Genomic DNA, 25,924 nt, shown 5'->3' with positions numbered 1-25,924 from the left:
CAACATGAGAAATATGGAAATATGTTTGAAAGTATTATACAGATATAACCAATATCAGATTGCTTGCTGTCTTGTTGAGGGGGAAAGTACCCTCGGGGAGGGAGGGAGGGAGGGAGGGAGAAAAAGTTTGGAACTCAGAATCTTATAGAAATGAATGTTGACAATTATCTTTAAATGCTGAACTTATTTTTACTCTTTAATTTATTATTATAAGGGTTAGTTCTCTGAGAAGTAGAATACAATGGAAAATGTAAGCAATGTGAAAATTGAAAAATATTTATAAAAATTTATTTTAAAGAAAAGGGGCCAAATTTCATTTGTTTATAATGCTGTGTAATGAACTGTGAACACATGCAATTGGAAAATAAACCCTTTTGAGTGTATAGGTAGCCCTGAGTAACCATAATTCTTAAAAATCATGAAAGAATCTCATCTATTCACCCCCACAGAGATCTATAAAAAAGAAAGCCTCATTCATAATAATACAGCTGCATTACTAGATATATTTATGAATTATGTTACAAGGATAAAATGATATTTATAACTAAAAGTCAAACTCCTACTCAGTTGCTCTTAACTCACATTAATAGTTCTAGTCCATTAGAAAAAGTACTAATATATTTTAGTTTCAGGTAGAGAATATATATTCACCTAAAAGCAAAATTATAAATTATTTCACTCTAACATTGCCAAATTCAATAAAGTTTATTGTATGAGCCCAATGATTTTCTACATTTCTACATCCTACAATCCAAAACATGCCTTACATCTTGCTTCCATATAAAAATAAATATCCGTAGTTAGCTTTACAGTTTGGCCCTATTTCATTTTGAGCCCTGGGAGCCTCTTTAAGCAATGAAGCAGAAATATTTTTTTATTTAATAAATAAATATTTGTTTATATTTAACAAAAATATTTTGTTATTTAACAAAAGTTACATATCTGTCTTTCCATTATGAGATTTTATAACTGGCCACCATGTTTCCCCCTCCACTTCTACCCCCTCTTACCTTAAATTCGGGAGCTACTTCAAACTTCATAGTCCTATTCAAAGCCCTTCAGTTTTATAACTTCTGACTGGTGAGTGACTTCAATAGTCCTCTTTTACTTTGAACTAACCCTAAACCAGCCACACCGATGCCACTCAACTCTCCACCTCTAGCTCTAAGAAAAAAAAAAATTGTACTGCCACTGCTATACAAATGGTATGCAAAGGAAACTCTTTTATCATGGCTTAACTCATGATGTTTATAACTTTACAGACTAAAATTTCCTTCTGTGGCTTCTACTGCCCTACATGTGTGGTCCCATTCCCTACACACACACTCTCCATTAGAATATAAACTCCTTTAGAGTAGATTATTTACCTCATTTTTGTATTTGTACCTCCAGTAATGAATGCACAGCGATTGGTTCATAGTGACTGCTTTATAAATGCTTTTCATACATTCAGTGTCTCCCTTTTATCTAAAGACTAAGTCCAAATACCTCAACCTAACACTCAAGGATCTATCCATTATCCCCTTCTTCTATGCATAAAAACATTCCTTTCTAGACAGATTCATCTCTGAAATAAGTCTTGTGCATTGTTACCCCTACATAAAAATTACAGAATGTCAAAAGTAGAAGAAACCTATGATGTGTAGTTGAATCTCCTCATTTTTCGAGAGAAAAACCATTAAATGACTCATTCAAGATCACACAGTTGCTTTGTCCAACTCATTACCTGGGAGGTAAGAACAACCTTTTCTATGCTGATCCAAATTTACCAAACAGAATAGAGTGATTTTTGCTTACTGTTGGTTGTTTTCCAATTAAAAAATTCCTGACACTAAGAAACTCATTTTTACCTGGGAAAAAAATGTTTCCCTAGCAACATGTAGAATGAAATAGATGTGATAATGTATCAAAAAATGGCATCATGTTAGCACTTGACTAGGATGACATCTGAGAATGAAGATAGCATGCCCAGCCCTAAACTTTTGCATATATATATATATATATATATATATATATATATAGCATATAATGTACAGTTTGTTTATCTGACAAACTAAAAATTTAACCCTTGGGGATATATCTCTAAAATTTTAATGTCTGTCAACAACATTATATTCCCTTTGCCAAAATTAATTTTAGAAACTTTTTTTAAAGGAACAATCTCCATAGGCATAGGAGAAGATATTTCCTCTCTGAAAAAATGAAATACAGAATACTTATATTCCACATAAAACTTTTTTTTTTAACACATTGACTAGTTTTGTTGAACTTTCCCTTCTCTTTTTTCTGTTCTCAGACAGCAGCTTCTGGACACATAGTGACATAGGAAAGCATGGGAAAGTTAACAGAGGTAAGGGCCATCCAAGTTGTGATTAGATTAGAATCCTCAATTTATAAGTGAGCAAACTATAGATCTGCTCACCCAAGTAAAGATCTTGGTGGTCCAAGATCCTATAGGCACTACTAGGGTCAGAATTAGAACTCAGCTCCCTGATTCAAATCTGCTGCTTCTGACAGTACACCGTGGGTGCCTGGAAAAATAATGACATGTCAACTAGCAAACCATCCTTAAAATATAAAATAGAATAAGAAAGTAATAGACAATGAAAACCTGTTAATAGGCAAGAGAAGACAGGAGCTAAACCATAAGAGGACAAAGAGGAATTCTCAGTTTCTTCAGGTCAACAGAGCAAGGAACAAGGCAAAGAACAAGACTGAATAATGGGTTACAGCTTTTTCTGTTATTTCCCTCAGAATTTGTGGAACAAGAATAATCTCTATTCCCTGGTATCCAATCCCTTATTTCTATTTTCCTCAACCCAACCCTACCCTTTCCCTCAATGTCCCACTATAGAATGACATCTTCTGCTCTCTGAAATACCGGGCTAACATGAATAACAAACTTGCTTTCAACTAAATTCTTTTCCTTTTCTACTTCCTCCATTTTTGGCTCTCCCCAAAACAGACTCCGGGGCCACTCTCTCCAGCACTGCTTGAACTTTCACTCATTCCCCTTAATTCAATGATTAAGATAGAGGGGGTTGGAATCCTCCTTGACCCCACTATCACAACAGACTCTTCCTCAACCACCAGCCCTTAGTAATATTTCCACCTCTAAGGTTCAATCCATCAAAACTGTGGTAGTTTTTATCTATGGAACTCCACGGTACTCCTCCTTCTATCCTCAATGAGTTCAGTGTGGTGCTCATGGTAATTCTTTACATTCCAATTCCTGTTCTCACAATGTTGTTATTGTTGCTGTTATTGTTGTTCGGTTATGTCTGACTCTTTGACTTATGGACCACAGCACTCCAATACTACTTATGGGATTTGCTTGGAAAAGAATAATAATAGCATAGTTTTTCCGTTTCTTCCTCCAGTGGATTAAAGCAAAAAGAGTTTAAGTGACCTGTCTAGGAACACAGAGCTAGTTAAGTTTCTGAGACCAAATTTGAACTCAGCTCTTGGTGACCCTAAGCCCAGAGTTCTCTATCCCAAGTCACTTAGCTGCCTGCACTCTCATACTAGCAGCCTTCAACATACATAATGATACTGCCAAACACCCTAACTTTATGGTTCATCAACTTACTCATTTCATGTGAAATTTCACGACCTACTCTTCCACCCCATCTTCACTACACAAAAAAGTGATCATTTCCTTAATCTTGAATCCTCAAATACACTATTTCTGTGTTCATAAATTCTGAGATTCCCTTATCTAATCACAATTTGTTGTCATTCCACCTCTCCCTCTACCTTGTCATCTTGAACCCTGTTCTTGAATTTAACACCACTTCCAATCTCTTGCACCCTCACTTTGTCCCCAAACCATCATCCCCCTGCACTGCCCATGCTCCCCATCTTGAACTCTTGAATAATGAGATTTTCTCAAATCGCTTGATTCCTTATGCTACTGTTGATCTTGTCCTGACTTGGCTTTGGATTTATTCCCAACATCTGTTGTCCTTAATCCTATTTATGTGCTACTGAAAAAAGCTGAAGAAATCATAAAACCATGCTCACTAAATCTACTATAAATTTGTTACAGAATCTCAAATGGATCACTACAGCATGGAAATCTTTTTATACTTCCCTAATTAACTCACTATCCCCACTTAACTCACCAGCTTTTACAACCTTTTCAATCCTCCTCAGACCTGCCATGGCTCCCCTGCTTTCTTGTGTTTCAAAGTTCACCAAAAAATATATATATTCAGGCCATTTCATTGGCACCTTCTTTTGCCTTCATTCTGATGGCTTCTGCCACTAGTCTTGTAACACATGAAAAGGAGGCACTTTTCCTTTCACTTCTAACATGCACAAGAAATACTATCCCATCTGGTTTCCTCAAGCAGATTGCCTTCTCTCACTCTTATTTTTCTTCAATTTCTCCCTATCTACTGCCTACAACATGCCCATATCTTCTCTATCTTCAGAAAATTCTCACTCGATAAATACATCACTTATCAGTTTTATCTCTCCTCCCTTTTGGGATCAAACCACTTGAAAAGGCTGTTTATAGTCAATAACTTCTTTCCATTCACTCTCTTCATTCATTACAATGTAGTTTCTGATATCATCATTCATCCAAAATTGTACTTTTTAAAATTACATATGATCTCTTAATGGCTACCTCTAATGGTATCTAATGGATCTTCTCTCAATCCTCATTGCCTCTCTGTAGCTTTTAACACTGTTGATCACCTTCTTCTCCTAGATGATCTCGTCCTGAGTTTTCTATGACACTATCCTAATTCTCCTCTTACCTATCTGATTGCTCTTTCTCAGCCTTCTTTACTATAATCTTTGTCTAGGTCATGACTGTTAACCTGGCACATGCATAGGGCTCTGTGCTAGACTCTATTCTTTTTCCTCTCTGCCATTTCATTTCATGATCTGAGTTTTCTTAGACATAGTTCTTTGCATGTTGAGATTGTGAGCTCTTTGAAATCAGGGACTGTCTTTGATCATTTTTTACATCTCCAGACTTAGCATATTACCTGGCATATGGTAGACAATTAATACATACTTACCATCCAGCAACTATGGAAAAAATAAACCTCTTGTGATTAGCAAATACTTGTTCAAAAGTTCCATGATTTCATCTATTTGTGTCCTTTATAGACACAGATTACAAGTTCACCATGTTTTTCCATCCTGAAGTATTCTTTCCATATCTTTGAGTAAATCTTCTACAGATGATCCACCCAATATAATGAAAACTTTCCCCTGATTCTTTCAATATTTAATAGAATATCAACATAGGTAAAGAATCTGCTTGGATCACTGAACATACATCACACAATGAGCATACCAATAGTGAAATGAATGTTTATCAATAAGCTTAAAAATTATATGATCCTAGACGCCATTCCCTTCTCTGCTGTTCATGGGATGGGGCTTCATGGAACCTAACTTTAACCTATATTTAACAAATAGCCCCTTATCCCCAATCACCACATAATACAAATCACTGAAGAATAAGAAGGTAAAATTTTACAGAGAAAAAATAGTTAAATTAATAATCTCTATTGATTTCTATTCCCCTACCTGCTTTAACAAACAAGTCTCCATATAAGAAAAGTTGAAAGTGGCTTTCAAGATTAAAATATCACTTGTGAGGTGGTCTAAAGAGGAATTCACCTAAACATGTCTTTATAGAAAAATAATACATATGCAGCTAAATTTTTATAATTTTTGAAGTTTCTAATATTAGAACCTGATCACAATCCTGCCCACTCTTCCTTAGGTAAGGCACCCACTGACAGATCCTTTACATATAAATTTCCATCATCTCTTCCATGTCAAATAGACAACTCCATATACCTCAGACCTAAGCCCATTTAAGTACTACAAGATCTACACCCAGAGAGAGGACTGTGGGAACTGAGTGTGGATCACAACATAACATTGTCACTATATTTGATGTTTTTCACTTGCATTTTGTTTTCTTACTCATTTTCTTTCCTTTTTGATCTGATTTTTCTTGTACAACAAGAGAATTGTAGAAATATGTTTACACATATTGGATTTAACATATATTTTAACAAGTACAGCATATATTGGATAGCTTGCCATCTGGGGAGGGGTAGGGGGAAGGAAGGGAAAATCTAAAACACAAGGTTATGCAAGGGTCAATGTTGAAAAAATTATCCGATTATGTTTTGAAAATAAAAAGCTTTGAAAAAAGAGTACTACAAGAGGTCAAAGGGAGAAAAGGGACAAAGTGAGGTGGGGGAGATAAAAAGACACAGAGAAATCAGACCTAATGTAAACATACATGAAAACTTCATAGCTTAATACTGCTAATATTCATTTCCCTTCAATATTCATAGAAGGGTTTTCCCAAAAAATCCTTTATATTATCATCTTCATATTTATACAGAGTTATAAGGTTTGTGAAGCATTTTACAAATACTATCTAATTTTATCTTTGCAGTCATTCTGGAGGGCAGGTGTTTATTATCATTTTAAAACAAGTAAAACAAGGTCACAAAGCTGGTATGTGTTTGAGGTCAAATGTAAACTCAAGTGTCCCTGACTCCAGGGCAAGCACTCTATCATGCACTGAGCTATTTCTTAATTAAAAAGATGATAAACTCCCTAAAGAATAAAAACGGCCTTTTATTTTTACTGCTCCTACAAAAGGTAATTAAATCATATGCTATTTAACTCATTCACAGAAGATCAATCCTCTCATTATCTAGAAGGCAAAAAGCAACCAACAGAAAAATAACTTGCTCAAGATCAGAGAATAAATTTGTACTTGAAAAATTCAACTTCTGCTTAAGCATACTGAATTTAATAAATTACTTAACTCACTCACTGGGGGGAAGCTTCCTAAATCCCAAGCACCATCATTTTGCCATAAAAAATTTTATTATGCCTGAACCTTTTGGCTCTGCAGAAATCTGGTTTGCAGTTTGGATTTGTGAGTTTGTTTTTTAAGGAGATAGTGTCTGAGTCTGAAAGGAAAATAAGAAAAATGCTCCTCACTATCTATGTAATGGGCAGCTAGGTGTCAGGGTGGCCAGCTCTGGAATCAGGAAGTCTCATCATTCTGAGTTCAAAGCTGTCCTCAGACACTCACTAGCTGTGTGATCCTGGGCAAGTCACTTTTTTTTTTCTTTTTGTTATCTTTATATTAAAGCTTTTTATTTTTCAAAACATATGCATGGATAATTCTTTGACATTAACCCTCACAAAACCTTGTGTTCCAATTCTCCCCCACCTTCCCTCACTCCACTCCCTCCTCTAGATGGCAAGTAGTCCAATATATGTTAAACATGGTAGAAATATATATCAAATCCAATATATGCATACATAGTTATACAATTATCTTGCTGCACAAGAAAAATCAAATCAAACAAGAAAAAAAATGAGAAAGAAAATAAAATGCAAGCAAGCAACAACAAAAAGAGAATGTTGTATTGTGATCCACACTCAGTTCCCCAAGTCCTCTCTCTGGATGTAGATGGCTCTTTTTATCACAAAATCAATGGAACTGGCCTGAATCATCTCATTGTTGAAAAGAACCACATCCATCAGAATTGATCATTGTATAATCTTGTTGTTGCTGTGTACAATGATCTCCTGGTTCTGTTCATTTCACTTAGCTTCAGTTCATGTACGTCTTTCCAGCCAGGCAAGTCACAACCCTGGAGAAAATTTCCTCAGCTGTAAAATGAGCTGAAGAAAGACACAGTAAACCACACCAGAATCTTCATCATGAAAATCTCAAATAGAGTCACAAAAAATCTGACATAATTCAAACAACTGAACATCTATGTAGTATGAAGACGAAGGTACTGAATGTTCACCCCCTCTGATTTTCAAGAATTAAGAAACAAGACGGACTGAAATTTCAAACATTGGTAAAAAAAAAAAATTCACTTATCCTTCCATACTTGGAAGGATACATGGTATTGGGTACATGGAATTAGAGTAACAGGACAAAATAAAAAAGATTACCACCAACACATAAAAAAAAAAAAAACAAATCTCTTGGCACTCCTGGTTAAAGTGCTCAGAATTCTTTTTTAATTCAAATCTTTTTGCACACACCTGAAGCCAGGACTTAAAACACTTCCAGTGACCAAAATGACAAAGGATGGACCCAATTTTAATGCACGCAGAAATTCAAGAAAGTGAATAGGCAGAAGGGACAATTACAAACTAATCTACGGACAAATAAGCAACATGGAAACAAATATTCTATCAGACTGACTAGAGCAGCAATTTTCATCAAAACTCATAGAACCATAAAAATAGCTCACATTTATGTAATGCATTAAGCTCTGCAACATATTTTATATATAGTAATACAATAATTCTGTGACACATGTTACTTTTTTCTCTATTTTACTGACAAAGAAACTGAGGCTCTAAGAAGTTAAGAAACTATACAGGTAACAAGTATCTAAGGAAAAGATTCTGCATCAAGTCTTCCTGACTCAGCCAGTATTCTCCACTAAAGCAGACTGGCCCATCCATCATAGAATGACAAAACTGAAAAGGACCTTGGAACTCATCTAGCCAAGGGTTCTTAAGATTTTTTTTTGTTATAAAACCCTTTGTCAGTCTTGTAAAATGTATGGATCTCTTTTCAGAACAAAGTCTTTAAACATACAAAATAAAATATATAGGATTAATTTTCCCCCTCCAAGTTCAGACCCCCTTGAAATTTATCCAACGATCCCCAGGTTAAGAAACTCAGATCAAATCTTTCATTTTAGAAAGGAAGAAACTAGGACAACTAGAAACAAGAGAGATTAGGCCTAAGTCACAGTCAGTTCAATAGCAAAGAAGAATCCACGTTTCAAAGAAATTAAATCCTAATGTGCATGTATAACCTACATCAGATTGCTTGCTGTCTTGGGGAGGGGAAGGGAAGGAAAGAGAAAAAATCTGGAACACAAAATCTTACAAAAATGAATGTTGAAGTTCTAATTGTTCAGTGATTAAGAAAGCAATCTATACCAACAGAGAGAACTGTGGGAACTGAGTATGGTTCACAACATGGCATTTTCACTCTTTTTTGTTGTTGTTTGCTTGCATTTTATTTTGCTTCTCTTTTTTTTAAACTGATTTCTCCTGTATGTCATGATAATTGTATAAATAAATATGCATATATTGGATTTAACATATATTTGTACATGTTTAACATGTATTAGACTACTTGCCATTTAGGGGAGAATATGGGGGAAGAGGGGAGGAAGTGAAACTCAAGATTTTGCAAGGGCTAATGTTGAAGAATTGTCCATGCATATGTTTTGAAAAATTAATGTTGAAAAACTATCTTTACATATATTTGGAAAAATAAAATGCCACTGAGAAAAAAAAGAAATTAAATCCTCTAATCACATCGTCTTTTATTCACTGAGTCTAAGTAACTACAGATTTTCCAAATGCATACTTTATCGTACCTTTCAAACAGGATGCCTTTGCTTTTCCTTCTTTGTGAGTTATTCTTCTCCTTGTAATGCCTCTTGCTCTCAGATAAAATAAGGAACTAGTTCTAACAACAAAATAACCATTTAAAAGTGAAGCATCCCACCTTAATATTTTGAGTTAATCTTTTGTTCATTTGCAAGATGGCATTCACAGTTCTAACTACTCCATATCTAAATATACAATCAAATGCAATGAGTACAAAGTGGAAAAACTGCTTAGTAAAAAACCAGAACTATCAAACTACTATAAGAGTCCCCAGTTTGTCTCTAATGCCACAAATGATGATCTATCACAAAAGATAAGAAGCTATTTAAGATTTCCCAGACTTCTAACTGGCACTGTGCCAGCATTAGGACTGCTCATAACAGGCACCTATTAATACTTATTTAACTGGGAATGGAAGAGTCCTGAACTGTGCAGATGGCACAGCAACTGACGACCATACTTCTTTCCTTCACCTGTGGAGGGGGGGCTAGCAATAGAAGTGAAGGGGTCAGGGTTTCCTGATCTAAGGGCCCTAGAGAGTACCTGTCTAGTTATCCAAAATATACTACCCATCTACATTAACAAGGGGAATGGAAATTTTAAAAATAATCACAATTCATATTTCTGCAACAACCTACTTGTAAGGGAAACAATAATAGCAGCTCACATTTATGTGATGGTTTTCTCCAAACAAGCTTATAAGGACTTGTATAAATGTTATTATCCAATTTTAGAGGGTAGGAAAGTGAACCACTGGATCTATTACTCTGATTCAGATTGTTTTAATTTTAAAGTCTAATATTATTACCCCTATTTTATAAAAAGGGAAACAAAGATCCAGAGAAAATAAATAACTCTGCTATAGCCTTTAACTAGTAACTACAGTAATGGAAATGAAACCTCTGTTTTCTTATCCCTGGATCAGTAATACTCCCATCTCTCCATGAAATCAACCCACTACTGCTAAGGAAGAAAGGGGTTTAAACGCAATTATATAGCTACATAGAAAACAGAAATGTTTATTTCCCTATATTTTGCATATTTTGTGTATATTTGTGTAAATAGAGAAGCCTTAGATTTTCCAAGTGGGACATCCTTTTCAGTGCATGATCCTTTCTTTTTTTTTTTTTTTTTTTAATTTAATAGCCTTTTATTTACAGGATATATACATGGGTAACTTTACAGCATTAACAATTGCCAAACCTCTTGTTCCAATTTTTCACCTCTTACCCCCCCCCACCCCCTCCCCTAAATGGCAGGATGACCAGTAGATGTTAAATATATTAAAATATAACTTAGATACACAATAAGTATACATGACCAAAACATTATTTTGCTGTACAAAAAGAATCAGACTCTGAATTATTGTACAATTAGCTTGTGAAGGAAATCAAAAATGCAGGTGTGCATAAATATAGGGATTGGGAATTCAATGTAATGGTTTTTAGTCATCTCCCAGAGTTCTTTTTCTGGGTATAGCTAGTTCAGTTCATTACTGCTCCATTAGAAATGATTTGGTTGACATGATCCTTTCAAAGTCTAGTTTTCTGATGGCCTTTCAAGAAGGCTCCTCCCACAAACTAATGAGCGATACATCTCAGGAAATATCCATTTCTCTTAAGATTGGATTTGTATGTTTCCCACATAAACTCAGGCGGGCAAATAATTCATTCCAAGGACAAATGAGTGATGCTGATATTCTCTGCATCACACCTTACCTTTTCCTTCCAGATACTACTATGAGAACTCATCACTTCTGATTATTATTTAAATAATGATTTTCTCTTAAAGGCCATTTTTTTCATCCCATTTTCATGGCTAGTGTTAAGTAATATCCAAACAACAAATGAAACTAGGTTACAATGGCACAATAACTAAATTACTAAAAGAGAGAAGTACATACAACCCCCAATTAGTCACTGAACTACGTTAAAATTTGGTATGGTATTAAGTGAACCACAGCTTTGAATTAATAAAATACAATTTCATTAATGGCATTAACAGAATACTTTCAATACAATGCCTAAATATATATTATTTCAATCAAAACCAAAAACTATCACTAATATCTCCAGATGTGTTCTCTCAAATTACATTTCTGCTTATTTCCCAGCTACTATTTTATTTTGAGGCAATTGAGGCTAAGTGACTTGCTCAGGATCACACAGCTAGTAAGTGATTTTAAACTCAAGTCCTCCAGATTTCAGGGCTAGTGATGTATACAATGAGCCACCTAAACACCCCCCACTAGTATTTTCCCAACTACAAAGTCTTCTCTTCCCAATAAAGATTACTAATAGGATCTTACCAGTTATCTAAAGAAATCTATTTGGCAGAAAGCAGAACTTACAAAATAAAGCAAAACAACCCATTTTATAGTATCACATATTGCAATAGGTTCAAATGAATCATTATGGACAATGAGAATTATCACCATGATGAAATATTTTCTCTATGCGGTTACAGCAATAGTCCTCAAAATGGTTTCAGGATTCCTTTATGACCTCCTAAAGAGCTGTTGTTGCTATGGGTTATATCTATCAATATTTACCAGATTAGAAGTTAAAACATGTTTAAAGTATTATATAAATAGTTTTGACCTCAGGAGTCCTCCAGAGGTCCCCATACCACACTCTGAGAATCACTGGGTGAGGACTAGAATTAAAAGTCATCTAATGTAAAATTAATACAACATGAAACTGGAATCCAAATTTTATCTATAAAAACATCACTCTGAAAAGTGTGAAATTGTTTCTAGACACAATAATTAAAAGAAAAAGGAAAAGATGTTTGATAATGGAGATTAGATTAAAGAAAGTGTAATATATCTAACTTAGATAAGTGGGGGGGTTTTGAGGTTAATGAAGGCAGGATTTAGATTAATGCAACCCATACAGAAAGTTATAAAACAAGTTTGGAATTTTTTAAGGTAAAATTAGAAAGCAAAAAATGGCTCTGAAGCATTTACCCATCAAAACCTGAAGAAACATGTGACATGGGGTACTAAACTTGGAAACAGGAAGATGTGATTGGCAGTGGCCTTAATAAGTCATTTAACTTCTATGTGCCTTACTCTCCTCATCTACAAAAATGAGGGAATTAGATTAAATGCCCTATAAGGCCCTTGCCACTCTCAATCTGTGATCCTATGGTTTACTTCAAGCAAGAGTTGGTTCACATGCTTCATTGCTATCCCTAAAAGCTGTCTGTTGCAGTCCCACTCCTCTGAGCAAAGGAGGACCTGGCCCAGGGAGCAAATAGAACACTGATTATTCAGATTGTTAGGGACCATATTTTACATGAAAACTTTTCTGATTCCCTCCAGTCATGTCTTTCCTCCCAAAATACTATTTATGAACATGTTATTAGTCTCAACAATGTAAGAAACGTAAGAGTTGAAAACCTCTTTATTTTGGGCCTGTTGGGCCTAACACATAGTATAGGATTAATAAATATCTGTTTGACTGAAATAATAGAGGAAATTATCTAATTCAATTCCCTCATTTTAAAGGAAAAAACAGCAAATGAAGAAAACTTAACAAAAAAATCATTTGCCCAAGAGCACAAATGAGTTTATGAGACATCAAGGTCTAAAATCCAGGTTTCCTGACTCCTATATTCAAACTGTTTTCAGCGCTCTATAATTATTTTGGCTACATAGGGAGATGTATGAATTTCTCATTTATACAGCAATATTCTAAATCTTTTCATCCACCTATCATACCTAAGTTTAACCTAGGCATAAAGGACTTTAGATTCCTCACAATTTGTTCTTTTACCCATCTCTATTCTAGAGATGGGGAAAAGGAAAGGAGATACCTTGGAGGCAAATGTCTTTTGAGAATTCATAATTCGTTTCTATTCTTTCTAACGCCCTTATACCAAACAAACAAAAAAGTGAAATTTCAAATCAAGCATACCAACAAATGAAATAACAATGCCTTACCATCCTTGTTAACAGCAGTGACTTTGGCTGGATAAAACCGACAATCAGACCAGCAAGCAAGTACCTGCTCATTTATATGAAATTCCTATAAAAATAAAAGTTTGTTACCAACACAACTGATTAGTAGGTAATATTTTAACAATATAGTTTAAGTGTTTTTAAATAATCACTATACATTTCTAATTTTTAATTTGTAAAAATATGGCTAAAACCTTCAAGACGAAAAATCTTGAGAGAAATAGCATTAATATAAGAATTCCCCATTTATTAAATACTTTTTCTCCAAAGGAGCTATGTGACTGACTAACTCACCTAACCTCTATAGTCCCAGCATCTTCATTTGTAAAATGATGACAATCCCATTCAACATGAAAACTATGCATGCCTTATCAATTCTTAAAAATCTCCTTATAAATTAGACAAAGGTCAGAAATTCCAAATGCATTAAGCGATAATATAGAAGAAAAGGAAAAGAATTCCTTGCCCATAGTCAGAAATAAAACAAGAAATAGAACCCAAAACTGACTCCCTAAATTTCACTACTCCCATGAACAATTTACTACCTCCAAAATTGTCATCACTGGATTTTTACAATATTATTGCCAATTACACAATAATAATTCCAAACAGCTTCATGCATTAAGTTAGCATTTTGAAATATGAATATAACTCAAGGTCTAGTGATGTTCCTAAATAAGAATCTAGAAAAAGGAACTTTTTACATAAAAGGTACAAGTAAATGAGTAATAAATTAGTAAATGATAGTATAAATAGTATTTGAAGCAAAAGAACATTAGTCCAAGTACTTAGAAACTTAAACTTTTGTCCTTACTCTGTTTTTAACTATATTATCGTTAGGCAAATTATAACTTTTCTGTGCTTGTTTCTCCACCTGTAATATGGAGATAATATATGCGTCCCAAAATTGTGTTATCAAATGAAATAATAAAGACCTTTGAAGATTCAAAATATTATAAAAATGTTAGAGATTTAAAAATACATGCTAAGAACAAAATATCTATCTTTCCCCTTATGATCATTTCATTTCTCACTGTCATTTCTTTAGGAAATGAAAAATAATATAAAACTGTAAACAAATAGAAGTGAACATCAATAAGTATTGATAAGTGACTCCTAGGTAGGAGTCTTGACAAAAGTTCAGGAATTTGACTGAAGCTTTTGACTAAAATGAGTTTTTTGAATTGTCTTTAGAAGTAAAACACTTCCTACTAATGGCTCCCTACCAATATAGCCAATGATGAGTTTGTTAAAAAAAAATTTTTTTTCAGCTACATTCCACATCATGAACCTCAAATGGCCATCTGATATACTTTATCAACTATCTCAATAGCCTCAGGATCAAACATCTTGTGTTTTAACAAGAGGAACCCATTTTTTGTGAGTTATTGTCCAAGAGTCAACATATATTGCCAAATTCCTAGTAATCAGCTAGTTCCAAGAATGAAAGTTCACAAAATATGTAATTTTCTACTCACAGAAGATCCTTCTTCCTCATGTAACCCTTCTTTCCTTAACTGTATTTTCTCTAATGGACGTAAATAAGGACTGTCCCAACAGAACCATTCATCATAACGATGGTTCCAACGTTTGAAATGGATGAGTACTTTCCCTTCTTCATAGTCAATTTCCTGTATATGAGCTGGATACCTAATCAAAAAAAAAAACAAAAAAAAAACCTTTACTTTTAAAATTAAAATTACAGAACACCATTTAATGTTAGAATATTCAAAACATATACTATTGAATTAATCCAACCATTCTGGAGACTTGGAACTATTGCCGAAGAGCTATAAAATCAGGCATATCCTTAACCCAGCAATACCACCACTAAGTCTATACCCCCAAAGAATTCAAAGAAAAAGGAAAAGGATCTATATATATGAAAATATTTATAACAGCTCTTTTTGAAATACAAAGCTTTGAAAACTGAGGGGAGACCTACCAAGCAGGAAATGACTTGAACAAATTGTAGTAGAGGGCTGTGATGAAATACTATTATGCTATAAGAAAAAATTAGTAAGATGCTTTCAGAGAAACCTGGAAAGATATATGAAATATATACAAGATATATATATGAATTGATGCAAAGTGAAATGAGAAGAATAAGAAAAAACTGCTGTACATAATAACAGTAATATTGTAAGATGTGTGAAAATTTTCAAAATTGTCCAATCTACAAGAAAAACCACTGAGCCAATGGCACTTCATTAAAAGATTCTGGGCCCCTAAATGAAATAAACTTCAAAACTTTCTCAAAATTTAAAATGCTTCCTTCCTCCAGAGTCTTGGTTCTATAGTGCTTTAACAATATAGGTGGAGTAGGCCAAAAATACAAAATGTGATTGGTAGATTTACCCATAACTCTGCATGAGGGTCCATACAAAATATAGAATCCCATTGGTTGAGAAATGGGCTACTGAGCTAACTTGACTTTTGCAGGAGATCCCACCAAAGTCAGAGCAAATCTATGGGGTTGAGTTGCTCAGAGAATATAAAAATATCTACAGGGACCAGTACATGGGCAGGCCACAGGCTGGCAACCAGAGTCACTCAGCGGCTCCATGCTCAATGTCATCTTCCCTTAGGCAAGAGATGGAAAACAAGGAATGGAGAAGGGAAAAAAAAAAAAAAAAAAAAAAACTAAAGTAAAGAAAAAACATAAGGAATCATAGATGATAAAATGGATAATTTTGATAAAGCTGAAATTCTAATAGACTTGTGATAGAAAATACTATCTGTATCCAGAAAGATAACCATGGTGAGTGAATGTCCATCAAAGCACAGTATTTTCATCTTTGTTATTGTTTGTTTGTTTGTATTTTTTGGTCGTTTTTTTCCCTTTTGATCTAATTTTTTTTTTTTTTTTGGTGTGGCATGACAAATATAAGAATTGCTTTCTGTCTAGGAAAGGAAGAAGGGAGGAAAGCAAGGAGAAAATTTTGGAACACAAGATTTTGTAAAGATGAATGTTGAAAACTATCTTTGCATGTATTTAGAAAAATAAAATACACTGGAAACATGTCGAACTTCAAATAGAAAGATCTAAATGTAAAAGCTCACATCATAAACAAATTAGGAGAGTGAAGAAGAAAAAGTAGGAATCACAGATGATAAAATGGATAATTTTGATAAAGCTGAAATAGTGTACAAAACCAAAATCAATATGCTTAAAATTAGAAGAAAAAAATTAACTGGGGGAAAACATTTGTAAACAAGTTTCTCTGATAAAATTCTAATAAAGGACCTGATTTGATTATGTAATTCCCCAATAAGTAAATTAATCAAAAACCATGAATAGGCAGTTCTCAAAGCAAGAAATCTAAATTATCAACAATCATATAAAAATAAAATTCAAAATCCTAAATCATATAAAAAAATTCCAAATCCTAAATAATGAGATATACAAATTAAAACAGATGTGACATTCTCTCTCACATCAAAACAGGAAAATGATAAATATATAAGGAGCTTCAGGAAAGCAGCCATTATATATGAATTAATGGAATATTATTGCACTATAAGAAATGACAAGTTTCAGAAAAACCTAGGAAGACTTACATGAAATAATTCAGAATAAAATTTTATACAGTAACAATAATGTTACAGAGAAAAACAACTTTGAAAGACTGTAAGTTTGATCTCTACAATGATAACCACTATTCCAAAGAATAAAAAAAGGAGACTACCCACCCATTTCCTGACAGATCAGTCATCAAAAGTCCAGGTGAAGAATTAGACCTACTTTTAGATATGACACAGATTTGTCTTATTTCACTATACTTGTTACAAAGATTATGTTTTTCTTTTTTTGAAAGGAAAGGATTTCAGCACTAGTAATGGAGTTGATATTAAAAAGATTGGTCACACAAGCATTTTTTAAATAAACAGAATTTCAGTTCACCAAAAAAAAAAAAGAGAGAGAGAGAAAGAGAGAGGTCTAGGTAGCCAGAAGTAAGAGCTAGTAGCTTCTCTTGGAGGTCCACGCCTCAGGGGAATTTACTGGCATCTCATCCCCCTGAAAAGAATGCCAGGCCCCACTGATGCCACCTTCCAGGAGGGATGAAATTGACTCTTCCAAAGTGGCACTGCTTTCATAATAGATATCCTGTGGCAATATAGCATTGTGGGATACTGGTGATTAATGACCAGAAAGGCAGCTGGAGATATAAAAAATCAGAAGTTTGGTCAAACTGGGACATCTCAGCCATTGGACTAAAGAACAGAGAGAACTGGAGAGGCTGCCATTGTGTGGAGTGCTTCACCTGGCCAGAAGGAAAGGAGACTAAAATCTAGCAGTGAGTTCTGTACTCACTGAAGTTATTTGGTTTAAGTACTGAGGCTAGTGAAAAGGGAATTCCCAAGTGAGTGTGGGAAGAGGCAGAGACCTTTTGAGTTCCAACCTTCAAAGGATCTGGCTATCAAAAGAAAAGGAATCGGAAACTGGATGATATAGGGGAATTAAAAAAAAAAAAAAAAAAAAAAAGATTGAAGTTACCAAAGATCTCAGAAGAAAATTTGAGTGCACACAGATAAATTAACAGGTTAGCTATTAATAACAAAAGGGAAGATGGCCCAGAAATCTCTAAGTAACTATTAAGACAAAAAAAAAAAAAAAAAATGAAGCAATACAGGATGAGGCAGAAAAAACTTTGTAGTCCCAAGAGAATATGGAATCATAGTAAGATGTTTCCGAAAGGCACAAGAGAGAAATAAGAATCTTCAAAGCAAAATGTATATAGCATATGCAGGAGAAATAATTGACAGAATTGAAAAACTTGAATCTGCCTTAGCAAATCTCTCCAAAGAAGCAAAAGAGAAAAGGTTTTAATTCCATGAGGAAATAAGAAAAGGCTAAAGAATAAATAAAGATGGATAAAGACCATGAATGAAAGAATAAAAGTTTAGAGTAGATAGAAAGGAAAAATAGTGAAGATAAAGTAACAAAATTGTTTAAAGAGACAGAATATTTCAAAACTAACAAAATATGTTTAAGGAGAAAAGAGAAAAGGAGGATTTCGATCAACTAATGGAATAAGAAAAAGGAGAAGACTTAAATTATGTAAAAGGAAGAATGAAAAAAGAAATTAATAAACTCCAAAAACTAGGGGAATGTGGAGTAGGGAAAATGGAAAAATGTTCATTCATTTATAGCATTTTTTTTTTTAAGTTCCAGATTCTCTCCCCTCCCCATCCATTGAGAAGGCAACCAATATAATGTCCATTAAAATTGTGAAGTCACTTAAAACATTTCTGTATTAGCCATGTTGGGGAGAGGGAGGCACAAAATAATGAGTATTCATCAATCTGCACTCAATTCTTTCTCTGGAAATAAGTAACATTTTTCATCATGAGTCCTTTGAAATTATGCAGCATCATTGTACTGATCAGAGTAGTTAATTCTTTCATAATTGACTCTATTTAGTTTACAGTATTGCTGTATCTTTGTATAGTGCTGTACTGTACTGGTTCTGCTCACTTCATTTTTTATTAGTTTGCAGGTTTTCTTGGGTTTCTCTGAAATCATCCTGCTCATCATTTCTTACAGAACGATAATATTCCATCACAATCACGTGACACAACTTGTTCAACCATTCCACAATTAATAGGCATCCCTTAAATTTCCAGTTTTTTACCACTACAAGAAGAGCAGCTATAAATAAAATATTTTTATACATTTAGGTCCTTTTCCTGTTTTGTTTTTTTTTAATGATCTCTTTGGAATATAGAGTTAGTAGTGATATTGCTAGATCAAACGGCATGCATAATTTGATTGCCCTATGGGCACTGCTCTAAGTTATCCCAGAAGGGCTAATTGAGTTCAAGACTCAATCAAAAATGTATTAGTGGGCAGCAGCTAGATGGCACAGTGGATAGAGCACTGGCCCAAATTAGGAGGACCTGACTTTAAATTTGACCTCAGACACTTTACACTTCCTAGCTATGTGACCCAGGACAAGTTATTTAACCCCAGCTTCCTTGCTAGTGCCCTGTAAGTTCCACATCCCTTCCTGCATTTATCATTTTCTTTTCTGTCATATTAGGCAATCTGATGAGTATAAAATATCTCAGAATTATGGGAAATGAGTGTAGACCACAACATAGCATTTCCACTCTTTCTGTTATTGTTTGCTTGTATTTTTGTTTTCCTTCTCAGGTTTTTTTTCTTTCTTTCTAGATCTGATTTTTCTTGTGCTGCAAGATAACTGCATAAATATGTATACATATATTGCATTTAACATATACTTTAACATATTTAACATATATTGGACTACCTGCCATCTAGGGGAGAAGGTGGGGGCAAGGAGAAGAAAAGTTGGAACAGAAGGAACAGAAGGTTTTGCAAGAGTCAATGTTGAAAAATTACCCAGGCATATGTTTTGTAAATAAAAAGCTATAATTAAAAAAATGATATCTCAGAAGTGTTTTAATTTGCATTTCTCTAATCAGTACCAACTTAGAGCATTTTTTTCACCTAACTTTTGATAACATTTCTTCTGAGAATTTCCTGCTCATTATCTTTTGACCATTTAGTAAAGAACCTATGGAAATAAGAGTTCCTTAAAACAGATTAAGCAAAAATACTTAAGAGGGGCAGCTAGATGGTGCAGTGGATTGAGCACCACTTCTGAAGTCAGGAGGACCTGAATTTAAATCTGGCCTCAGACACTTAACACTTCCTTGCTGTGTGATGCTGGGCAACTCACTTAACCTCAATTGCTTAAGCAAAAATAATAATAACTTAAGAAACAATAATATCTTTATAGAGGATGGATTATTTTAAAATCACAATTCAGAAGAAAGCTATATTAGAAACAAGTACAAAAATGCAAACCTAACTTTTATAACTTTACATGTGAATGGATCAAATAATTTAATAAAATGTAAGTTACAAATTGAATAAGAAAACAAAACCCCAAAATTTGTTGTTTTATCAGTTTTGCTAAAGAGGTTTTTTTTTTCCTCTTCATTCATTTTTTTCCCCTTTAAAAAATATTCTTGGGGCAGCTAGATGGCACAGTGGTTAGAGCACTAACCCTGAAGTCTGGAAGACCTGAGTTCAAATATGATCTCAGACACAACACTTCCTAGCTGTGTGAGCTTGGGCAAGTCTCTTAAAATCCCAATTGCCTCAGGAAAAAAAAAATTATATGGAATGAGTCTCATTAAGGGAAAGAGGTACTAGAAAGCAAAAAATCCTTGTACAAATATACCTATCAATTCATATATACATATGGATATAGATAACAGCAAAGCAAAAGAAATTCCAGCACTGGCCATGTCCACAAATTTTATGTCTCAATGTGCAAAGTCAAGAGACAGCGGCACACTTTGTTACCAAGACTTAGGAAACCTTTGATCCAGCAGTGTTACTACTGGGCTTATATCCCAAAGAGATTATAAAGAAGGGAAAGGGACCTGTATGTGCACGAATGTTTGTGGCAGCCCTTTTTGTAGTGGCTAGAAACTGGAAACTGAGTGGATGTCCATCAGTTGGAGAATGGCTGAATAAATTATGGTATATGAATATTATGGAATATTATTATTCTGTAAGAAATGACCAACAGGATGATTTCCGAGAAGGCCTGGAGAGACTTACACGAACTGATGCTGAGTGAAATGAGCAGGACCAGGAGATCATTATATACTTCAACAACAATACTATATGATGACCAGTTCTGATGGACCTGGCCATCCTCAGCAACAAGATCAACCAAATCATTTCCAATGGAGCAGTAATGAACTGAACCAGCTACACCCAGAGAAAGAACTCTGGGACATGACTAAAAACCATTACATTGAATTCCCAATCCCTATATTTATGCACACCTGCATTTTTTATTTCCTTCACAAGCTAATTGTACAATATTTCAGAGTCTGATTCTTTTTGTACAGCAAAATAATGGTTTGGTCATGTATACTTATTGTGTATCTAATTTATATTTTAATATATTTAACATCTACTGGTCATTCTGCCATCTGGGGGAGGGGGGGGAGGGTAAGAGGTGAAAAATTGGAACAAGAGGTTTGGCAATTGTTAATGCTGTAAAGTTACCCATGCATATAACCTGTAAATAAAAGGCTATTAAATAAAAAATAAATAAATAAAGACTTAGGAAAGGTGATCGGTCAGTCAGTCCATCAATCAGAATTCTGAAGTCTTCCAAAGTTGTCTTTACATTATGGCTGATAGCATATAAATTGTTCTCATTTTCACTACACATTAAATCAATTCTAACTCTTCCTAAATTTCTCTAAAACCATCCCTTTCACTATTAATGAAATATGCTTTCCTCTTAGTACAGCTGGCGGACCAGAAATATAAAATGTTGCTTATAACATCAGATGTGGTTGCTGAGACATAATTTTATCAAAATTTCTTCTTAGTTATAAGAGTTCTTGAAGCATCCATACAGTGGATAAGAGTGCTGAGTCTGAAGTCAAGAAGATTGAAGTTCAAATTCAGCTTCTGACATGTACTAGTTGTGTAATCAGTGAAGTCATTTAATCTATTTGCCTCAGTTTCCTCAAGTGTAAAATGGGGATAATAATAGCACCTACTTGCCAGGGTTGTAAGATTTAAATGAGATAATACTTATAAAAACACTTAGCAGAGTACCCAGCAGATAACAGGCATCATATAAATGCTTATTTCCTGTCTCCTTTATAGGAGATATATTGTTTTCTTCTTTTTTGTACATGAGAAAATTAGGGTTAGGTGACTTGCCCGGGGTCATATAACTAGTAAGTGTTATGTGTCTAACACTAGATTTGAATTCAGATCCTCCTGACTTCAGAGACAATGCTCAATCCACTGCACCAACTAGCTCCCCCTAGAAAGTTTATTATTAAGAAATGCTATAAAAAATAAGGCATCAATAAAACTTTTAAAAAGTAAAGTAAAATAAAGTCACTTTTCTACCAAAGGAAATAACATATTGGTGATCAATTAAATTTTTGATGATTCAGAGTCATCACTATGATCAATTATTATACTACGCAGTTAATGGTATCACAATCTAAGAACTAGAAGGGACCTATAAACTCACCATTCTAACTCCTATTCCAATCACAAATCCTAACTACTATACCAAGAGTAACTGATCATATTAAACTTTTGTAAGACTTCTACTACAAAGGAATTTTCATGAAAGCAGCCCATTCCATTTTTGGACATTTCCAATTGCTCAGAAGTTGTTTTTTCTTGTCTTTCCCCCTCCACCCCACCCCACCCCAGTTACCAATGATCTCGATCTCTCTCTCTCTCCCTCTCTTTTTAACTTTTGTTTTCTTTTTTCCTAGTTCTACATGTACATTAACTTTGTAAATTTACATTTCTTTATGAGTCATGTTGGGAGAGAAAAATCAAAACAGAACATTCAATTTCTATAATTCTCTTTCTGGAGACAAATGGCATTTTTTATTCAAAGTTTATTGGGACTGCTTTGGATTAATGAACCACTGAGAAGAATCAAGTCTTTCATAGTGAATCATCCTATAATCTTGCTGTTATTGTGTACAATGTATTCCTGGTTCTGCTTGTTTCAATTTGCTAAATCTTTCCAGGCTTTTCTAAAATCAGCTTGTTCATTATTTTTTTACCGAACAATAAATCCAGTACTTTCATATCCCATAATTTATTCACCCATTCCCCGCAACTGATGTGTATCTACTCATTTTCCAATTCTTAGTCACCACAAAAAGAGGTGCTACAAATATTTCTGCACATGTGAGTCCTTTTCTCTCTTTTTTTTTCTTCTTTTGAATTGTGCTCTTATATACTGGTGTATTTACATATAGTGTATTTACATAAAAATTCAGCATGGTACTTTCAAAGGTGAACTGTGTGCCTGTTTTTCTTTCTGAAGTAAAATTCTGTACTCTTCATTTAAAAATATAAATTTGTATTTATAGGACTTACCCTAGAATCTGCTCAGCTGAATATATTCTTGGTGTTATGTTGATTTTCAATTAATTCCATCTTTTTCAACAAAAGATTGTTCACTACAAAATGTACAGTGTAACAAAGCTACCTTATTGCAAAAACTAATTACTAAGAAGCTAAATCAGTCTTCTAAATTTTTTTAAACAACAAAATAATCAGTGTTCTTTGACTTTTATCGGAACTTAAAATATGCTTATTATTTTGGTATTCATAATCACTTCAAATTCCTACTCCCAACTCAAATTTTCTTTTCCTGATCATTAGCTTAATCTAATTTCTAATTTTCTAATGGAAACACTGCCATCTGGTGGTCTAGAGATTATTACCACTGAACAGTAAGGTGACAGTGACATCAGGTCTACCAAGGGCTAATTTACTTATTAGGATTATAGAGCTACCACTCTATGGAAGGTATAGAAAAGGTCACCTAATCTAAGTCCATGATTTTAGAGAGGAAATAACTGAGTCCCAGAGGGGAAAAATGTTCAGCATCACCTAAGTAATTAACAGAAAAGCTAAAATTAAGTCTGGGCCCTCTGATTTAAATTCCAGTATCATTTCTACTTATCTACATTCTCCTATGAATATCTTACTATGCTAGAATTCTAGATACTAGTTAGTTACTATCAAGGTTTCCTATAGGAACAGAGGCAAGAAAAAGCAAAAGAAAATATATCATCAATGAAGATTAAGGTTAAAATAAGGGAAAACTTTCTATAAGATGTTCTGAACTAGTTCTGGATCTTAGGATAAAGATAAAGGAAGATCAAGGAACAACAATAAAGAAGTATTGATGACTAAAGCTTGAAAAAACCAATGTTAGGGAAATCTGACAGGACAGTAAGGGAGATAGGATCTTCCATTGCTTCTGAAGTCCTACAACTTTATTTTGTTGTGACTATCTTGAGTACTTATTATGATACTTTTCAATATTTAGTTTGTATCCTCTCTTACACATATAATGTTCTAGTTTGTATTATTGGCAGTTATTTGTGTGTATGTTATATATTCCCTGAAAAAAATTTCCTGATAAGTATATAAACTCCACAAGGGCAAGAGTTGTGGGATAATGGATAATCAATCAAACAACAAACAATTATGAAGCTTTGACTTTGCAATAGACAGAATGCTAAATATGACATCAAGTTAACTAGAGTCAGACATTTCTAAACTAAGCTATGTCATCCAGGATACAGAGTCATCAAGCTTATTAGAGCCGCATTCTTTATATTTAGACAATAGGAATAATGCTTGTTCTACATCATGGACACGCATTTTGCAAGCCTTAAAGTAGCATGTAAATGTGAGTTTGTTATTATTATCTTTATTATTATCACTCATTTCTGTCCTCCCCTCTGACAAATACCTATTATAGTGCTCTACCTTACTTAAATGCTTTAAAAAATATATGATGTATCCAACTCCAGCCCTCTGCCCAATTTGAAGAAAGAAGAAAAATGAAGAACACCAAATTGGGAAAGTGTGACAGAAAAAGATAATGAACTCAATTTAAGACAGATGAGGTAAAGTCAACAATAGGATATTGAAATAAAACCAACAAGTTGATATTCTTAGCCTTGACAAATAGGAGTGATATGGATATGATAATGATTTAGTGGGTCCTTCCTTGCCCTACTGAAATGATCTTGAACCAAAAGGTTCAAGGTTCTGAGGACCAAAAACTCCATACAAATCCCCTTTTATTTTAGAGGAAAAAAAAAGAAAAGAGGAAAGGATAAAATACCAGTTTTTTAATCTGTCCCGGGCCTCCAACTGGGCTCCCACCTCAAAGCTGATCCCTCTTCTGTTTGGTGGATGCTTTGTCATTTTGAGTCATCAACAAGGTTGCTTTTCTTCTCCTGAAAGCCAATTAAATATTTATGAAAACATCTTAAAATCTACTTAAAGTATATCAATAGCAACATAAACTGGCAACATTCAAAACACAAGCTTCAGGAAAACAATACATATAGAAAGTATATGGAACTTCACTTGTTACTATTCCTTTTTCCATCACTTTCTTCCCTTCTACCTTCAAAAATGCTCAGCTCAAAATGTATCTCCCTCTCCTTTCTTTGCAGAAATGGGTATAGAAGAATACATACACCCCTAGCTTTAGAGTGGGAAAGGACTTTAGGAAGAGATCATTTAGTCCAACTCCCTTATTTTACAAAATAAGATTACTTGTTTACATGTCAAACAGGTGTAAGTGGCAAGAGTCAGCATTCAAATGCAGTACTTTTCCCACTATTCTGGCACTATAATTTCTATTACACTGCCAGACTGTCATGTTCCATTCATGTTTTGGTTAGTTTTGCTCAAACTTTTTTTGTTCTTTTTTACAAGAGAGAGTTCTCTCATTGAGAAAGGGAGGAAGAGACATTTAGAAATAAAAATAACAGAGAAACAAAAGATGAGCAATCTTATTTTTGAATGCTCAGCTTTCTCTAATCCTACTCTTATCAAACCAAGTGGTTCTCCCAAACTTCTATTTTCAATGCTCATCAGCTGCTCCTCTTCCTTTACCTCTTCTTTACTTCTTTAAGACTACCAAATCACTTTTCATCACTCTGTTG

The 25,924-nt window shown here is 34.0% G+C and overlaps 1 protein-coding gene across 4 annotated transcripts in view; it reads right to left on the bottom strand.

Annotated features, from left to right (window-relative positions):
* PHF20 (PHD finger protein 20) overlaps positions 1-25,924 on the bottom strand; it is a 132,644-nt gene that overhangs the window by 79,643 nt on the left and 27,077 nt on the right. For all 4 annotated transcript variants that reach the window (XM_031953920.1, XM_031953919.1, XM_031953922.1 and 1 more), the window contains 3 exons: positions 25,093-25,207; positions 14,881-15,052; positions 13,385-13,469 (listed from right to left, as the gene is read on the bottom strand). In XM_031953920.1, coding sequence (XP_031809780.1) covers positions 13,385-13,469; positions 14,881-15,052; positions 25,093-25,175 — 340 coding nt within the window. In that variant the 5' untranslated portion in view covers positions 25,176-25,207. The remainder of the gene's footprint in view (positions 1-13,384; positions 13,470-14,880; positions 15,053-25,092; positions 25,208-25,924) is intronic.

The sequence above is a fragment of the Sarcophilus harrisii genome, chromosome 2, assembly GCF_902635505.1.
Source record: "Sarcophilus harrisii chromosome 2, mSarHar1.11, whole genome shotgun sequence".
Classification (NCBI taxonomy): domain Eukaryota; kingdom Metazoa; phylum Chordata; class Mammalia; order Dasyuromorphia; family Dasyuridae; genus Sarcophilus; species Sarcophilus harrisii.
The sequence above is the reverse complement of the archived record's forward strand: the minus strand, read 5'-3'. Positions and strand labels throughout refer to the sequence as shown.